The sequence below is a fragment of the Barbus barbus genome (assembly GCF_936440315.1).
Source record: "Barbus barbus genome assembly, chromosome: 23".
Classification (NCBI taxonomy): Eukaryota; Metazoa; Chordata; class Actinopteri; order Cypriniformes; family Cyprinidae; genus Barbus; species Barbus barbus.
This window is the reverse complement of record NC_136751.1, coordinates 18,461,201-18,480,538: the sequence shown is the minus strand read 5'-3', so window position 1 is coordinate 18,480,538 and position 19,338 is coordinate 18,461,201. Positions and strand designations below refer to the sequence as shown.

At 36.8% G+C, this 19,338-nt stretch overlaps 2 protein-coding genes across 2 annotated transcripts; both read right to left on the bottom strand.

Annotated features, from left to right (window-relative positions):
• Window positions 1-2,850: 2,850 nt before the first annotated feature.
• Window positions 2,851-4,136, bottom strand: LOC306842872 (C-C chemokine receptor type 7-like). The gene is made up of 2 exons (XM_079374022.1): window positions 4,005-4,136; window positions 2,851-3,928 (listed from the first exon to the last, which is right to left on the bottom strand). Exon 2 carries the CDS (start codon window positions 3,905-3,907, stop codon window positions 2,936-2,938), a length of 972 nt encoding a protein of 323 aa, XP_079230148.1. The 5' UTR covers window positions 3,908-3,928; window positions 4,005-4,136; the 3' UTR covers window positions 2,851-2,935.
• A 10,437-nt stretch (window positions 4,137-14,573) lies between these two features.
• Window positions 14,574-17,319, bottom strand: LOC306842582 (cleavage and polyadenylation specificity factor subunit 5-like). The gene is made up of 7 exons (XM_079373530.1): window positions 17,047-17,319; window positions 16,125-16,325; window positions 15,822-15,885; window positions 15,512-15,601; window positions 15,269-15,344; window positions 15,071-15,185; window positions 14,574-14,955 (listed from the first exon to the last, which is right to left on the bottom strand). Exons 1-7 carry the CDS (start codon window positions 17,163-17,165, stop codon window positions 14,934-14,936), a joined length of 687 nt encoding a protein of 228 aa, XP_079229656.1. The 5' UTR covers window positions 17,166-17,319; the 3' UTR covers window positions 14,574-14,933.
• Between the last annotated feature and the right edge of the window lie 2,019 nt (window positions 17,320-19,338).

Below are 19,338 nucleotides of genomic sequence, written 5' to 3'. Positions count from 1 at the left end.
TTAAATAAAAACAACATATATGATTTTGCTCGTATTTAAAATTTAGCATACTCAGATTTGCGTGTGTGTGTGTGTGTTTTCTTTATCTATCTAATTTAGGTCCGATTCCTAAAGAAAAATCTCTGTAAGTGTCTTGCTTTACTCAGAGGATCGTTTGGCTTCTAATCCTTGCTCTGGTCTAAAGGATCATGATTTTAGGTTTGTTATAAGTTTAGATTAAACTTATTTGTTAAAACAAAAGTTATATCATTGTTTAATCATGCTGCTTTTCATCATCTTGTAAAGATACCCAGCGTGATTCTAAACGTTCTTTAAAAAAGGTTTGTATGAGACATCATAAAAGTTTAAATATTTAACTGTATGGTTGTTTATGTGGATGTTTACATGTAGATATGTTGAATGTTTGTGTGTGTGTGTGTGTGTGTTGACGGTTGAAAAATATATGAGTGAAACAAAGAAATAATAGGTGAATGAAGTAAATTAAAGAATGTTTTCCTACAGCACCGTCTTATTAAAATCGTCATCTTTGTGGGACATGTATTTAAGTTTGTGGTTATCGCCTTCTTTTTCTATCTCATCACTTCCTGAACGTTAATTTAAACCCCACCATTCGAATAGATTATAAATACATTATAAATACTCAATTCTCAAGTACACCTAACTTCACCAGATATGTGTCATGAAAAGGTTCAATAGGTCACAGTTTCTTTGACCGGACAGTGAACTTTTGCCTAAACCTTCGACAGAGTTCACACGCGCAGGTGCACGTCATAAAATAGATGTCATAGAGATGCTTTGATCAGTGAACTTTAGGCAAAGTTCGCATCAGACCCTGCGCGCTCGCAGGTGCATGTTGTAAAACTTTAGAGGTTTAATTACGCACTTCTGTTTCAATTGATAGATAACACACGCAAGTGTTACGGTGAGAAAATCAAAGTGTAATCCTCTCTTACCACTTTTCATTCTGATATTTGCGCGTGCAACTGATATAGCACAGCGTCAAGGATTCTGCGCGCCATCTTCAAACTTCTCTCGTTTCATTGCGGTGCATGAGCGGTGATATTTTGCATATTGTGTGTTGATGTAAATGTTTAGAGGTTGTACGTCTGTTTCAACTGATAACAAGTCTTACGGCAAGAAAATCAGAGAGGTGTGCTGATTTTATTACTCTGTATACATTTCAGTTTGTCCTCACACATGTGTATTTTAACCGACATAGCATCCTAGAAGTTTTAAGATTGACAATATCAAAGAGTAAATAAATAAAAGGTGTTAAGTGTAAATAACTAAAATAAAATAAAATAAAACAACACTTTCCTGGGTTAGAGGTGAATGTTTAGAAGAAGCTTGTGTAACCTCATTTTTAAAACGAAAAAAAGTCTGGGTTATACCACGGCAGAAGCTTGACAGATATCAAAGGTCTATTATAGGAATTAAGACGCTTAAATAAAATAAGAACATTTTTCAAACAATGTTTTTGAAAACAACATTTTTCCCCTGTGTCCTAGAGGTGAATGTTTAAAAGAAAAGTTGTATAGATTAACCTAATTTCAAAAGTGAAAAGCTTTATGATGAATGGTGAACGGTTTCATTAATTGAGAAATGTAAAATATTTATAAATAACTTTGTTCTAATGTTAAAACATTACTTTAATTTCTTTAACATGCAAATCTTCAGCCCGGTTTGTCCTTACAGCGTTAGAGGGCGGTGCTGTGGGTGTGTCCTGACAGCGGCCCGCAGCTCATTCTCAGTTTTGACACAGAAGCGTGAGGTTGTGTAAACGGACGCTGCGTAAGATAGACATTTGTTTAACTTTTCTAAGTTGGGACAAAGACTAGGTTTTCAATTGTAATGTGAGAAGATTTTACAGCTATCTTATGCTGGTGTTTTAACGGTCTGATATTTTTTATTTCACTTCACGGTAAGAGAACTCGTCTCTATATTATTTAACTTTATGTCTGTTATAAAGTCAAACTATTTTTTTAAAGCAAGACATAGTTTTTTGATAAATATCTTATTGTTTTAACTAACGCATCCGATTCTTTTTTGTTATAGATAAACGAACGTGCTCGCAACTCTTCTATTTATTTAACTTTGTCAAACGATCTAGTTTTAAATTCTAATGATAGGAAATAGCGTATCTAATGCTTTTTTATTTGTTTTAGTTTTTCCTAAAACTGTTTTAACAAGACTAGTGTCCACTTGTAAGGGAAAAACACACGTACCATCGTAAGATAAAAACGAATCTATATTATCTAACTTTGTACCTGTTATAAACTCACAACTTTTTAAAACCGCAAAATAGGTTTAAACGAACGCGCTCACTTCTTCTATTTAACTTTGTCAAACAACTAGTTTAAGATAGGAAAGATAGTATCTAATGCTTTTTTGGTTTTATTTTCTACGTTTTTCCTGTTTTAAGTCTACACTTGTAGGGAAATAAACAGTCTTTGTACGTTTTACGTACATGTTTGATGTTTTTTTTTTCTTGATGTGTATGTGAAAACACTTTAATAAAATATCCCTTTACCCATTTAACACAAATTCATCATTTAAAGTTTAAAGCACATAACATTGGTCCCACACACACACACACACACACACACAGTCATAAATTCTTAAGTTCACCATAAGGTCAATAAAATGGCCGCTTAGAGACGGTGGGGGCTAGGGGTGTACAAACAGGTGTCCAAACAGGTGTCCAGTTATGGGAGGGGGGTGGAATTTTTATGAGGGTAATAAATCAATAATTCTGACACAACGTGAACTCATTTATTCATTCACACAGATGATCCTTTGGTGGATCTCAGATTTTAGAATTGCATTAATGCAGCTTTTTACAACAGTGAATTAATTTTTACACAAACTGAAATGAGCAGTTTAAAAACCTAAACATAATTATTTGAATTTGTAATTGGAAATAAACAAATGTGGGTTACTTAGTACACTTTATGACATTTCTTGACAAGAAAACATAAAGAAAAGGATTCAGACAGCAGTTCAGCAAAGCCAGAGTCTTGCTTATATCACCATATACTCGGCGGAAAGAGTTCAGTTGGGAATGAACATCTGGATGAGATGTTTTATTCAGAGTAGTGACTATATCGATCACATTGATAATGTGCACAGGAGTCCAAAACAGAAAGAAAGCCACAACAATGCTGATCACGAGCTTCTTCTTGTAAGTCCTAATGTTTGTCCGCTGGTTTCTGGGTTCCTGGTCTTGAGGAGCTCTAGTTAGACTGGAGCTCTTGGCTTTGTTTCTCAACCCTTTGTCCAACCAGAGATAACATGCCAACATTATACAAAATGGAATGATAAACCCCAACAGGATCTCAAAAAGCAAAACAGTCACTTCTACAGACTGTGACTTCATTGTCCTCTGACATCTTAGCAATCCATTCTTGTCTTTGAGTCCTTGAGTAAAAAATACTGGTAGGGCAAAGGCAAAGGCTAGAATCCAGATGCCAATCAGCTGAAGGCGCCTGTGCCGTCCTTCCAGTCTCTGCAGTATCATCCTGTTAGTGACTCTTGACTTGATGACATTGTGATAGCGGTGCACGCTCATGGATGTGACCGTCAGAACAGCAACATATAGACTCCAGTGACCCCAAAAAAACATGAACTTACAAGACCAAAGGCCGAATATCCATCCAAACAGTATTCCATACAGCACAAAGAGAGCCACGCAAAGGGTCAAAGCATCAGAGACCGCAAGGTTTAGCATTAGTTTTAAGGTGAAGCTCAGATTTCTGTTCCACTCACGAGCAATGCTGATGATTACCACAATGTTGCTTGGCAAACCAACCAAACAGCACAAACCCAGAACTACAGCAGGAGCGATCTTCTCTGAAACCACAGCAGTGCTGTTAGATGTTGAATTGAAGCCTACGTTGCTCTCCATCATGATCAAAAATATTCTGAATATCTAATATTAGAGACAAAATATATGAGTTACTGAAAACCCATCCCACAAAAAAACATATTCTAAATGGCATGCTTACCTATAGCAGGAAACACAAAACAAAGACCACATTTCATTGCCACAAGCACAGGTTTTAGCAGCACTTTCATTAATAATTAATTAGCAACATGACACAGTATGTCTGACAAGGAGCTAAAGAGCGAGGAGCACTTGAGCGCCGATCGCCAACAAAACGGAGACATTTGAATGCCGTTTCAGCAAGCATGTAGGAGCTCTAAAACAACACTTGTCTCATTTCCTGTTGGTAATTTTAGCACATCAAAATGCCCCAAGCTACTGATGAAGCATTTACACAATTTAAAGAAGACTCTTTAGAAGGGTAAAGAAAATAATACCATAATAAAAAGTTCCCTCACATTAGTGTACAAACAAATATGAAAATGTATTGTAAATAAATTTAAATGTACATTCAGTAATTATCTGTTCAGGATTATAATTTAAAATCATGTTATATTAATTTATCAGTGGTGTAATGTAACTTTGGGAGTATCTTACTTGAGTTTTTATATTTCTGCCAACTTTTACTTTTACTCCACTACATTTCCTAATTAAAATGTATACTTTTACTCCAATACATTTCCCTGAACCATATTCGTTACTTACTACAAAATAGTCAGAAGTCAGAAGAACACAGACTACAGGAAAGCAGGTTTGAGAATCAGTGGTATGGTGCTTTTAAGTTAGACTCCTAAAAACACCTTTGCTCATGTGCAAACAAGTGCTCACACAACCACGGATGATTGATTTTCCACTCAAGTCGAGTCTGGAGTGTGCTATATACAGTATATCTTCTGCGATGTTGTTGTAATGCTGTGCGATCTGACATTATCGAGTACGTTGATTTATTAGTCTATTAAAACTCAAAATTCCAGGCATTCTAAACTGTAGACTGCAAAAAATGCTTCTGCTTTTTATATTTATATAATTTAATATAGTTAACTTAATATCCCACTGTCAGGTTGCAGGTTTGATCCGTCACTTCCCTTGCACGTGTATTATTAGTATTAGCCTATTATTATTTTGTTATTAGGCTTGTTTGAGATTAGCCTGCCACCGGCTGGCGAGAGTAGCAGCTTGCTGTCGGGACGGAATTAAAAGAGGAGACATCAAGTCAGACACTTTCTGCTCCCGGTAGTGATCGCACAGTGTTTCCATACTCTTATCACTGATAAAGTGAATTAAATGCAATATATGTGAAATACACAGAAACGTTTTTATGAGCAACAGAAACACTTTTTTACTGCTTAATACAGCGCCATCTGTTCAAGAATAAAGTTCAGCACGCGTAGGCTACTAATAAAGTGTGGGTATATATGCTTTTATCAGTATTTTTCAAGATAACAGTGCGACTACACTATAAAAACACTGATTTGTGAGCATTATTGGAATTGAATTGTTAGAATAAACACGCAACAGACGTCGTGCTTGTCATCACAGAATCTAACCAAGGAGAATAAAGTGTGTCGTCATCCAGGCTCTCGCAGTCGCAAGGCTTGTTTGAGATGAGCAAAATCTGCGCAGAACCGATCACCGGTGATCAGCGCGAGATGCATGCCGGGTAGAAATGTGTCCGAGTGCGGTACGCCTTGCTCTGATGTCATGCTAACGTATGTTAAAAATCTCTCGCGAGCGCAAGGCGCACGTGTCGGATTCTGCAGTCGAGCGCAGTTGCTCTCCGGCTGTGTCCAAATTCAGGGTCTGCATCCTCCTTAGGATCCTTCCTACCCGGTTGAAGGAGGAGGGATCCTCCGACGTCCGCAAAACCCGGAAGTCGGTGTTTGTGAATTTGGACAGCCTACCCTTCTTTCAGGCCGTTTCTCAATACCAAGTTCGCAGAGTCTGGACTTCCGTCCTTTCGAGTTTGGACTTGCCAAGTTCGACTCAGAAGAACGAACTCTCGAGGACGGGAGGACGAACTGAATTCTGGGTTATGGCCCGTATCAAGTCCGCACAAGTCACCTCTCGATGCATCCTCGGTAAAAGGGGCGGATCAAGAACACATCCGGGGATTTGAACTGGACTTGGCTAGATGTGAACTTTGAATTGGAACAGTACTTCGGCAGCGACTGATGACGTTTCACAAGTCCACAAGAACACAAGTACAGACAAGTACGCATATTGAGAAACGGCCTCAGTTCCCTCCCTTACCCGTTGCTCATATCCTGTCGCCTAGCAACCGTGACAGCGCCAAGCAAGAAGCGGGAAAATGGACAAACAAAGAGTTATTCTCCTCATTTTAATTATTTTGGAAGAAATAAAGCAATTAAATAAATTAAATACTTTCTTTGCTCGTTGTCTTTGAGAGTTTTTTTTACATCAGACTACAAGACAGTCACATCCAGGTAAGCCATTATAGCCTATTTTTATTTGTTTTTAAGTATTCTACTAATTTCTCCTACAAATTCATTGAGCCGAAGCATAAACTTTAGCTTGTTTTGTCAGAGAAACTCCTCTCCCACTCCGCTACCGCTCGCTTCGTCCGCCATTACGCTCTGCCGAAAAGAATTATGGGATAGGTAGGACGGGAAAGGATCCACCACACCCATCCTTCCAATTCGGGGAAAAGGAGGACGTATTTGTGGGCCGCATTTGAAGGATCCTACGAATTTGGACAGCCTTCGTCGCGGCGCTGTGACGTAACATCCTTCAAATGAGTACTCCGAAGGATGCAGACCCTGAATTTGGACACAGCCTCCACCAACTGCGCTGATCAAAAGCATCATGGGAAACGACTTGCTGACGACACAGCTTAATGCTCATTGGCTGCGAATGTCATCTGATATTTTTTCCCCTTAATCCTAAGAAGTCCATTAGCTATAACCTAATACTATTTACTTTTTCTATAGTAATTTATTAGTAATTAGGACATGTGCTTTATTTAATTACCCTTGCTGACGTTTGCAGTCCAACAACACAACGAGATTCAGGAAGTGTCCGGCTTGCCTGCACTTTTTTCACTCCTCCCCTCACTGCAGCCGCCTACTCTCGACTAAATTACAGGCGAGGCAAGGCGCATCTCAAACAAGCCTGCAGCAACTTTGGCGGCTGGTCTCGGTTTGCTCTCGCGGTACTGATGGCACATGTGCTATTGGAGAAAGGCGGCTGCAGCACCGGTCAAAGTCAGACAAATGTTCTAACCAGAATGCATTGCTTTTGTCAGGCAGCAGCCGATCTTTGCGGCGCCACATGAAGTTGAACAAGCCTTTTTTTCCCATTTCAACGTGTCGGCCGCAAGCAGCTGATTGTCTTTTGCAATCAGCTCGGCCTTGCACGCGCTCACAGCTGATTTTCATTCTTTTATTTTCTTTGCTCCAGTTCTACTTCTCGTCTTTGTCTTTTCATTGTTAGTGTGTTGTGTCGCTTTGACTTTACGTTTTTTTTCAGTTGTACCGATTAGTTGTTATGTAGGGTGACCATACAAAAATGTCCTGTGGCAATCCTGTGGTACTGCAGCAGTACTACATAAATTTACCACACAACAAATGAGCAGAGCTAAATATGACAGGATTACCACAGCACTTTCTGTTGTACAGTATCACAAGAATTTACCATTAGATGTCATATGTGTTTTTTCTGTTTAGTTTTTTTTGTGGTAATTCCAACACAAGCTAAATATGACAGGATTACCACAGCACTTTCTATATAGCATGAATTTACTATAGAAAATACTGTATTTGTATGGTTTTTGAATTGTCTTTGTGTGAAATTTCCAAAACAATGACATCTAGCTGGCAGAAATATAATGCAGGGGAGTGCAGTTTGTGAAAAAGTAATGTGATATTTTTAAGGTTACTATAAGATCTGAATTAATATATAATATAAATGCCAAGCTGTAATCAACTGCTAAAGTATTTTACAATATAAACAATTGTCTGATCTCACTTTATCATAACTGAACATTATATTAAACTACAAATTAATTCCGCTTAAAGGACCGCTTGTCATTTATTTATTAATGTATATTATTCATGTCCATTTTTTTTTTATTTTGCAGAAAAAGGGAAATGTGCTTTCCCTATTCTCAGCCTCAGACGTCACGCCCACGGACCATTGGCTAAACGTCTGATACATACGGCACGCAAAAGTGGAAACACTTCAGGAGTTTCGAAGTCATCATCGGATTGATTGAATTATACAGGATTTCTGGGAGACGTGTGTGTCGCGTTCTTTAACGTTCTACCTGGAAACAAAGATGCCGTGACGCCGAACTCCTCACGAAAGGATCAACTAACCGCTGGATTTTTAAAAGTATGTGAAATATTTAAAGTTCCTGGCATAGAATCTGTAAAATACGTCCCGAGAGTTTTACACACCGGTCTGTTATTGTGACATTTCCACGCCCCGAAACTTGACGCTGAACGAAATGAACTGTGGTTGTTTGACATGTCGGTCAAGAGGCCTCATGGGTGGGCCTTGGCCAATGAAAGCTACCATGGATTCCAGACCTTCAGCCATCGGTCTGAAGCTCTGGTTACGCAAGACAATGCTTTCCCTAAAGTGGACACAAGATCCCTGAGAGAGGCTGCTCACAACAAATTATCAAATGAGCGAAAGCTTAATTGTGAGATGTTAATGTTTGAATACTGTGAATTTGCATTTTCATGCTTTGTTTAATTGTGCCTTATATTGTTTTCTTGCAGGAATATCATAGCAAATTAAGTGTTACCATGAAAAACCCTGCAAAATTATTACAGGAATACCACAAAAATATAACAAAAGGACCACAGGACTATTACAGAAAAGGCAGGTATTACTGCAGAAATATGACAGTAGTACCACAGGAATATCACAGATATATTACATACAGTACAACAAAAATGCTGTGGTAAAGCGTCCCAAAAAACAACACAATACCACATAATTACCAAACAATTTTTGTGTAGTACTTTTAATGTTTTAACACATGTAATACCACAGGTAATTTTATACGTCCTCTCTTACCCGGACATGTCCTCTTTTTGGACCTACAAAAAGACACCGGAATTTCTTAATCGCCCAAAATGTCCGAGATTCATCCCGCTTCTGCTGAATTTCTGACCATTGCCGCCTGCTCCTGCAAACGTTTCACTCCCATGATTTTCGTGTCCACTCCTTTAAACAATCTAATATTGTATATAATTTTGGCGCTTCAGGGAACCGCTAAATATAAAAAAAAATGAGCGTTTGCGCTGTTTACTTTCACTTTCAATTTCGCAATAACAGGCACTCTGTGTAAAGGGAGCACATCTTATAAGATCAGATATTTGTCAATGAGCTCAGGATCTGCTGAGCAGCAAATAATCCAGCATGGTCTTGTCAGTCATCTCTCCTTATTCTCGACCTGTGATCAGTCAAATCTTACTCCTGCAGCTCTTGTTGGATGTAGGGTTGCCAAGTCCGCGTTTTTTCCACAGAATTGGGCTACTTTTAAACTGTTGCCATGGGTTGATTTTCACAAGTGGGTTCAAGGTTTGAAATATTGCATAAATTACATTTGACTGAAATGCTTGTATTGAAACATTTTGCATTCTACCTATGATAAAACTTTCATGGACTTTTACATGAACTGTTCCCTCCTGGTGGAATGACCTGGCCAACTCAATCCAAGCAGCTGAGTCCTTAATATTTTCAAGTAACGGCTGAAAACACATCTCTTCTTCATCTTCATTTGACCCTCTAACTCTAGCACTCTCTATTATAATGCAAATTCAAATTTTTATTTTTTATTAAACTTGACCCTCTAACATTTGCACTCTCTATTCTATTTCTATTCCAACTACTTGTTTTATTTCTAAAGAAAAAAGAGCCTCTAACACTAGCATTATCTATTCTTTTTCTGTTCTACTGACTTGTTTTATTTTTATTTAAAAATGACCCTCTAATTAACAATAGCATTCCCTATTCTTTTTCTATTCTATCTACTTGTTTTCTTTTTATTCATTATAAAAACAAAATAAGCAAACAAACAAACAAAAAACAAAACCTTGCTACATACACTGCCCTCCAAAAGTTTGGAAACGCCCTAGAAAAGTGGGGTTTTGGATAATATTGGGATGCATCCTTTTTAATTTGTGATAATTTTGCACCGATAAGGGACAACACAAACTACGAAAACATATTTTATTACATAAACAGTTTATACATAGAATTTTTTTTTTTTTCGATTCATCAAAATATCCACCATTAGCACCATTACAGCTCTGCATAATCTAGGCATCCGAGCTATCAGTTTATTCAAACATTGACTTGATACTGTATATTACTCCAAGCCTCCTGAAGGATTGCCCAAAGATGATTCACACTGGTTGGACACTTCTTATGGACATCACGGTCCAGTTCCTCCCATAGTAGCTCAATTGGGTTGAGGTCAGGTGTGTCACGAATCCTGTCTATGAACTTCCGTTTAATCACCACCAGAGGTCACTCATTCACCACATTGACTCTTGCACTATACTACTGTTGCACTTCACCATCGCACTACAACTCCCATCATCCATCGCACTGACGACACACAGCTGTCACCAATCTCACATTGCACTGATCACACATCTGATCCCTTCAGACACGCTTTATAAGCATTGGACTTCCTCTCTGCCATCGCCGAGTATTGTATAGCGTATATCCTAACGATAGCTACTCTACGGAGCCCACGCAGTTGGTATAGCCTTGCCTTGCCTGTTATTATTGCTTGTGTACCTGGATTATCTCTCTGCCTTGCCCTGTTGGATATTGTTTGCCGATCGTCGACCCACGCTTGCCCTAGGATTACTCTTTGTCTTGCCATATATATTCCTGTTTGCCAATGTTTGACCCATGCTTGTTTCCGACCGCTCCTAAAGCCTTGCAAATGGATCCCCATGACTCACGTGTTGTTATAGAGTGATTGGGGAGGCAATTCCATGACAGACATGATGCCAGCTCACTGTTTCCTCTCCAAATAGGATTTGCACAGCTTGGAAGTGTGCTTGGGGTCATTGTCTTGTTGGAAGGTTTAGGAAGGTTTGCCCAGTTACTCCTTTTGATGCCTGATTTATCTGTGATCTTTGACCAGAGGCTTATGGACTGTGAGCTCATCTCGATTCTGTGCGTGAGAGCTACTTTAACCTGTGTGGAGAGACTGTTTGCTTGGAATCTTACCTTTGCCTGTTCAGGAGAACTGTCCTAAGTGTGAATCGACCACTGATCTGGATTTTGACATTTGTCTGTTCCTGTCCGTGCAAGCTGCTTATGCGTGGTGTGGTCACGTGTCTGGGCTTTGATCCCTGGGACTCTGATCTTCTGATATTTCTTAATAAATCAGTTTGAGTCGCATTTCTGCATTTGAGTCCTTCATCCCAGAGAATCCTGGCACACACAAATAGTACAGTTTTTCTGCAGATATCAGCCTTACACATTTAATAATCATTTTATAAAAGTTCAGTAAAGCAATAAGTGCTTTACTGAAATAATATTGCTTGTTTTTGCTCAATTTTGCCAACGAAAATAGTTCCAAACAAAGATCACAGCACTGTTTTGCGTCTCTGAGCAATGGACGGTGTTTACTTATTGAATGAATGAGCATTTTGAATGAATCGGTTGAATCTCAATGATTCACTCATTAACACAGTCATTCTTGAGACATGGGACACATGTCCAGCAATTTTAACTGCTATCAGGTTTAAAAATGTTATAGGGATTAATAATAGAATGTATTTAACACAATTATCCCCTTCAATTTAATTTTATCATTATTATGTGAAATCTATGACACTTATTGTCTTCTCACTACATCTAAAACAGTGTGTTCACAGAGAAGGGTTCAATCATTCATATGCTATAAAATGGACAAAAATGTTTTTTAATGATGAAAAAAAACCTTGTTTTATCAAAAGTACCACTTAATAATATCTCATATCAAAACAAGGTTGTTTTTCAGTGACACATGCATGTTTCATAAGGTTTCAAAGTTGTGTCCCCACTTTTTGTCAACACCGTCAGACATTCATTCAAATGTAATAAAATCAGGGAATATCAGGGGCAGCAGTCACTCTAAACAACCCCCTTGCCACAGTCCTCCTCTGCAGAGTACATCAGTGTCAGACAGGCTCTGGTCAGTTTTATAGTTTTAGAATATTTTAAATCCAAATTTTCATATTTCCTGGTCGCAACCATAATATGTCAACACAATCTTCCAATTTCCGAGGAAATTATTTGAAATATTTATATTTTTATTCTCCTGAAGCAGGTTCCATTAGCATCTAGCATCAACAGAAAAAAACAAAACAAAATTGATACCAACATAGGGCTGCACAATTAATCAAATTTCTAATCGCAATTACAATTACGGATGCCACAATTACGTAATCGTTCAAAGTGGCAATTAATCGTTCAAAATCCATGTTATTCTGTGTGCTTAAGATGTGTTCTTTTCTTTCTACAAGTTATCTTAAGGGTTTTTGCATTGTTTTCATTTTAGTTTTAGAATAGCATTATAATACCATGCATATTTTTACTTTGTTATTTAAAGAAGATACTAATCCAATATACAGTATAGTTCACATTTGAGGCTTAATATTATAGAAGTTTTTCAGTTAGAGTGTTTTCAGTTTGTTCATTTTCATCTAAATATATGGCATGCGGTTGGTCAAACAATGGTATAAACATCATTCAATGTAAATTGTGATGATCGTAAATAATAATCGCAATTACATTTTCAAGGGAATAATTGACAAATATGATTTTTGTCATAATCGTGCAACCCTACTACTACAATTTTGTCAAATTTTTCAACACCGTCAGATGTCACCACCATAAGATTTTATGTTCCAATGATAAATCAAAATACTTAAATGTGACTCTTGAATATAAGCTTTATAAACGATAACATACTCATTGTTTGTTGTGTTTGTTTTAATGCAGTAATTGATGGATTCAATGTATTTGATAGTTAAAAAGACTACAAATTCAGGTTGTCACCACCGTCAGTTACATATTTTGATAATATTTCATTATGATATTTTATATTTGTTGTGGAATTGTTGGTCACATGTGAAACATGAGAATGTGTTTTGGAATGTTAAAAACATCTTGAATGCTGTTGTAATACTTGCTATCACCTACTGGCGGGTTTAATTTCACATTTCAACAGTTTTTTTCATGTTTTAAATGATTTTAAATATCAGTATTCAACGTTTTATGTTAAAAACAAACCATTAGGCCTATTTATGCATCTGTAACTGCAGTTTAATTTCATCCACGTCCCCTCTGAGATGCATTAAATGGTTACGCCACCCCAAATTGAAAGTTAATCACTTACCCCCCAAGTCGTTCAAAACCTGTAAAAGCTTTGTTCGTCTTCAGAACACAATTTAAGATAATTGTGTTCACAAGCCTTTGGTTTTCATCCAAAATATCTTAAATTGTGTTCCGAAGAAGAACAAAGCTTTTACGGGTTTGGAACGACATGGGGGTAAGTGATTAACGACAACATTTTCGTTTTGGGGTGAAGTAACCCTTTAAACTGTAAATACATCTAAATGCTATTTCAGATGCAGATTCCAGAAATGTTTTCTTATGTTGGAATGAAAGACACTAAGTACTGGATAAAGTGCTTCTTATTCTTACCCAAAATACAAAATGGAAGAAAGAGTTAAAACTGAACACAATCTTGCTACTCAAGCTGTGTATGAACATTTTTATATGCTTCTTTTCCATTTTGCATTTACTTGTACTGTCAATACTTTTAAGATTAAAAAATACTTTTCGTAATTAAGTACAATGTATATCACGTACTTTAAGACTTTTACTCAAGTAATATTCTAAACGGTGACTTCAACTTCTACCAAAGTCATTTTCTGGTAAGATATCTGTACTTTGACTTAAGTATGGCTTTCTCTGACCATCCAGTTTGTTTGTTTCTTCATCAGAACAGATTTGGAGAAATTTAGCATTACATAACTTGCTCACCAATGGGTCCTTTACAGTGAATGGGTGCCGTCAGAATGAGTGTCTAAAATCACAATAATCCACACGACTCGTCTATTAATTAACATCTTGTGAAGTTAAAAGCTGTGTTTGCAAGAAACAAATCCATCACTTAAGTATTTAACCCTAAGTTGCTGCTTTTGTCCAAGTTATTGTGATGTTTTTCTCAGCTGTTTAAACCGTCACTCTGACCGCATCCATTCCCTGCAGAGCATCTATTGGTGAGTAAGTGATGAATGCTCAATTTCTACAAATCTGTTCTGATGAAGAAACAAACTCATTTACACTTTAGATAACCTGGGGGTGAGTACATTTTGTATTTTGGAATGAACCTTTCCTTTTAAAAAGAAGTGTCAAAACATTGTGCCTTATCCTGGCTGTGGTGTAGCAAAAGTGGCTCTTCTTAACTTCAGGAAAGAGTGGCTTATATTTATTTTTGCAACAAGTTATGATTCATGTCAGTCCACCCATTTAAACAGATTTTATAGCAAAACAGTCTCTTTAGTTCCTAGGGTCAGAGTGAGTGAGTAAAATGGTCTATAAAACTAAATGATGACTCTTTTTGGACAAAGAAACCTTGACTGACAAAAATACAAATCGTTCTTTCATGTACAGCAACAATAAATGACACAAACGGAAACCTGTGAAATCTCCATGTGAACAATTTATTATAAAAAGCACTGACAAATATACAAGGTTAAAAAAAAGGTCACTGAAACATTTTTTTCTAAAGACATTGTGTTCACCACTTAGTCAAACATAAAATTGTAGTTTCTTGATGACAAAGTTCAATAATAAAGACTTACAATGTATCTATAATCGAGAGGAAAAAAACACACACATTTCTATGCAATCTAAATCAATGTAATGCAGACAGGCCAGAAAATGAGATATTTTGTAAACCTCAATGGACCTCGCCAACACCTAAACACCACATCTTCATCCGTTACCCCATCAGACTGCGCTCACAGAGACAGTCCACGGTCATGACAAATCCTGACGCTTCTCAATTGTAGATAAAGTTAAACCTAGTCAGGAGAATGAACATTTGCAATCATTAATTTAATTAGACAGCATTTATCAATATTACATTATGTGAAGTCCATTTACTACAAGCTACAAGATTCAAAAGAAATATCTCACCTGCTCAGAAGCTGTGGAAGACTGGAAATAATTGGCCCATAGCCAGGAGCATTATCATAAAGCTCAAACAAGGGGGCAGCCACCAGCTTGTAGTTCTTAGGCACAGCAAACAATGCTAAAAACACAGCACACAAGTTAAGCTGTATAATCGCTTTTTACTCAAGGTACATCGAGTAAACAGAATGCATTTCGTCCTACCTTTCTCTTGCAGCTGTACTAGAAAAAGCTTCTTATGTTCTTTAGGCTTAGTGATGTGTGCTGGAATATAAGGGTACTGTGGAAGGAAATGAGACATGTTCAATGTGATTTACCATTGATTAAAACTATAATAATTTTATATTTCATTGTGTTTAGTTAATATGCTTGAAAGTGAACAAAACAATATATACTGTTAGTGATCCAGTGCATATCTGTCTGAGGGAAAGTGAACAGAGTAGTTACCTGAGGTGGTTCAAAGTTTGGTCTCCACCAGTTCCCAATACAGTCATCAATGACCCAGTCCTGTTTTACTCCATCCTGACGCCCCAAAATCTTGACAACAAATTTAGGAATTATTCTTAGTGTATATCAAATCGTTCTTTGCTAGTTGTTACATAATATGGCATTTAATGTCATACAAGATGGTACAATACTCTGATAAGTATTTTTGGCTGATTGGCATTTACACTCTTTCAGCTCTAAATTGAACAGATTGTAGTTGCGGATATTCAATCAATTATTACTTTAAATACAGTCAGAAAAGCAATAATACCTCAGTCATTAGTCGTTTCAACCCCTCCACCTCATCCTCTCCAGGGTTCAATTCACCCCCAGGACTGGAAAAAGCCCATATATAAACTGTTAGAAACTATTTTGTAACAAATGCATAATGAACAAACAAAACAACGCAAAGAAAAGAAAACAAGTCATGGTAAAATGATGAACAAAAAATGAAAAAAGAATCAAGTATACGTGAGGATAGGTTACTTCTAACAACAGAGTACAGTTTAACCACTGAAATTTGAATTGATCACATTTATAACGCACAAACTCCAGTGAATTACTGGCTGCTTACAGCTTGAAGAAGGTGGTTCCCAACTGCAGCAGTAGCACATGAGGGAGTCTGTGCTCGTGAACTATCAGAACCCCTTCCACCGTCCGCCGCATCCCCATTTTCTCAAATTCTTCCCGCATCCGCTGAAAGCGTGCGGATACCGAGCTGTCCTTCTCATAGAGCGGCTCCTTGGTGCCGAATGTGTAATTTGTTAGTGGGTATCTGCAAAAAAAAAAAACATCATGATTTAAATAAAGATATGATAGAACTGTACTCATCCACTAGGGGATCAGCACACAGGAAAATATGAAAAAAGCACTTTAAATACCTGGATGATGCACTTAACTAAAAAAAGAAAACAGTGTGGAATGTTGGACAATTCATTTAGTGATTGTAGCTGCTTAAAATAACCATATAAAAGCCAGATAGATGTACATAGAGTACATAGTACAAGTGCATAATTTGGGACAAAATTGATGTGTCCGGCTATGTGCATATGGATAAAAAAAAAAAAAAGGCAGAGAGTACAAATTTGAACGCTTCTGGTTCACAATTACAATTCTTCGCTGGTTAGTTCCACTGGAAAAAAATGTAAATAGAAACATTTGGCGCTACTGTAAGGTTAACTGAAAATTAAAACTTATTCCACTGCACCAAACGACTAAAGTTACTGTTATTGTGCAATGAAACAATACCATCTGCTACCGATGTAATATCAAAAACGACGTCTCAATGACATGTTCCCTTTATTTTAACTACTTATATATGTAACTTAGAGGTTAACGTTCATATAAACATGCTCACGCAAACAAACAGCACTAACCAGGAAGGAGCTACGATTGCTGGCCAGGTTGATGCCATCGTACATCAGTGGGATCGCTGAGCATTGCTTATGAAATAAATGTAATTGCACACGCAGTTTGCAGCGGTGAATGTTACTCACAGATTGATTGTTCTCTCCAGGGTGAGCGGTTTAGCCGGCTGGCTAATGTATTTATTGCCGAACTGATTTACTCCACGAGGCCAACCGGTAGATGATCGATTAGGAGGTACAACTGACATCGTATGACGGATAATATAGTGGCTTCTTAATTTTTGCCCTAATCCCTTTTTTTTTCCTGTTGATTACAATATTACTTCGGTTGAATCGCACAGCCTTGGCGCTCAATGAAAATTAGAATACGGCACTCTGCTGTGAAAGCACATCCGGGACATCCGGCTACGTCTTAGTTACGACCGTGTGTTTCGCTTTACGGCTCATGTGCTTCCTGTCATACGTCGGCATTGAACATATAATATTAAGAAATATTACAGCCTATTGATTGATAAGTAAAATGTGTTTATTATACTCATAAACATGTTGTTATTTTATTAAGCCATATTTCTTTCACGCTCCTCTAATCTACATTCATTACCGTTGCAAGTAATCACGATAGAAAGAAAAGAAATAGGCCTAGGCCTATTTTAACTTTCTCAAAATAAGTGATTTAGCTAAAACATTCATCTGTGGTAGGGAATAGTAAAACCAACTGAATAAAATACATTTATCACCCTTTTATAAAAATGCTACAGGCCTATGACAGCGATTTTTCAGTTTACATATGAAACTGTTTGATGTAATCTCCTCATTCATTTATTTCAAGAAGTAAAATGAGATTTGCTGCATGCTTTTAAAATAGGTTTATTGTTTTACAATTTTTTGTGCACATTTTTAACATGCTGGTGGGAGTCAGGAACAGACTACATCCAGAAATAATATGAAACATTTGGTTTCCTTTCTTGCTTGCTTTCATGCTTTTGTGTCTTGCTGTGTTTATCTACATTCATTTTTAGCAGTGCAATTAATTACATTATTAAAGAAATATATGTATACAATGAAAGACTTGCAAGCTATGTGAAAAAGCACCCTTCTCAAAATAAACCATTTAATTATTGCTCTTTGATAGAGAATAGTGGAAAATTAAAAGTATAAATTAACACTGAATAAACGCTATTTCTAATACAGTTATCACCCTTAGTGCAATTTATTTTATTCCATCATAATTCCCATCTAAATCATCATTAGATGTTGCATCCTTGAGAAATCATACAAATCAATGCAGCAAAATTCCTTTTTAGGGAAATCATATAAATAAATGCAGCAGTATTGTACTTAAAATTCAACACGTTTGTAAGAGATCTAGGGTTTTCTGCATTGCTACATGGCTGCCCTAATAACAAACTGCATTATGGCCTCTAAAATGTTACTGTATGTTGTATGTTAATTTGCCCTCATTACATATATGTGGTTTGGCAGGAAAAATAAACACATTCTTACCTAAAGCCTAAGGCACTGCCATTGTCTCTAATTTTGCTGATGGGCTGAAATAGTCAGCTGAAAACGTCAAATTAGAATACATTGTATAAATAATTAAAATATAGATGTTACATTTTACATAAGTATAGTGCTTATCTAAAAAGGCATTAGGAATCGTTGATTCTATCTTTTGCATTTATCCAGTGTGGTCAATACATTTGTATCATATAAGGGCAAATATCACACAATATATCATAAGCGTATCAAAGACAGCTGTAAATTCTGAAAAGCTAGTCAATCAACTAAAGGATCAATTGAAACAAAGATACTTGATGTCTTAATAATATATTTCAGATACTAAAATATGATTGAGAAAAAGACACTAAATTGTGCAAAAAGCAGTGCATCATTTTCAGTTTTCTTTCTGCGAGATCTGATTTTGAACCCCTAGACCTCTCACATTAATACATACATAATATGATTAAACCAGAACTTTTTATGTCTTCAAATATATATTGAAATACAAGTGTGTGCTTTATTAAGATATCAATTTGAACTAAATATATTAATTTTTTACAGTTATATTTTAGGGAAAATGAAATCACAGCTCCACAAAGCAGAAACTCCAACACACAGACTAAAGTGCATTCAAACTCGGGCCACAGTGATTTACGTCATATTGCATATACAGTTCACCTGCATTGTAGTCATTCGGGAGGGAAATACTTAATATTGCCTTTTCCTTGGCAATAGAAGTTTCCTTAGGATGCATTATATATCATGAGAAAAATATCTTCAAAATGATCTTGATGTAGCCTGAACTCATTATAGGCTTTGAGAAAGGATTACTGTAAATATTCCATCTCCAAAGAATTGAATTGCTCCCAGTGTTTAATGCATCTTCCACCAATGGCCAACTAAGTGAATCTTCACAAAGTG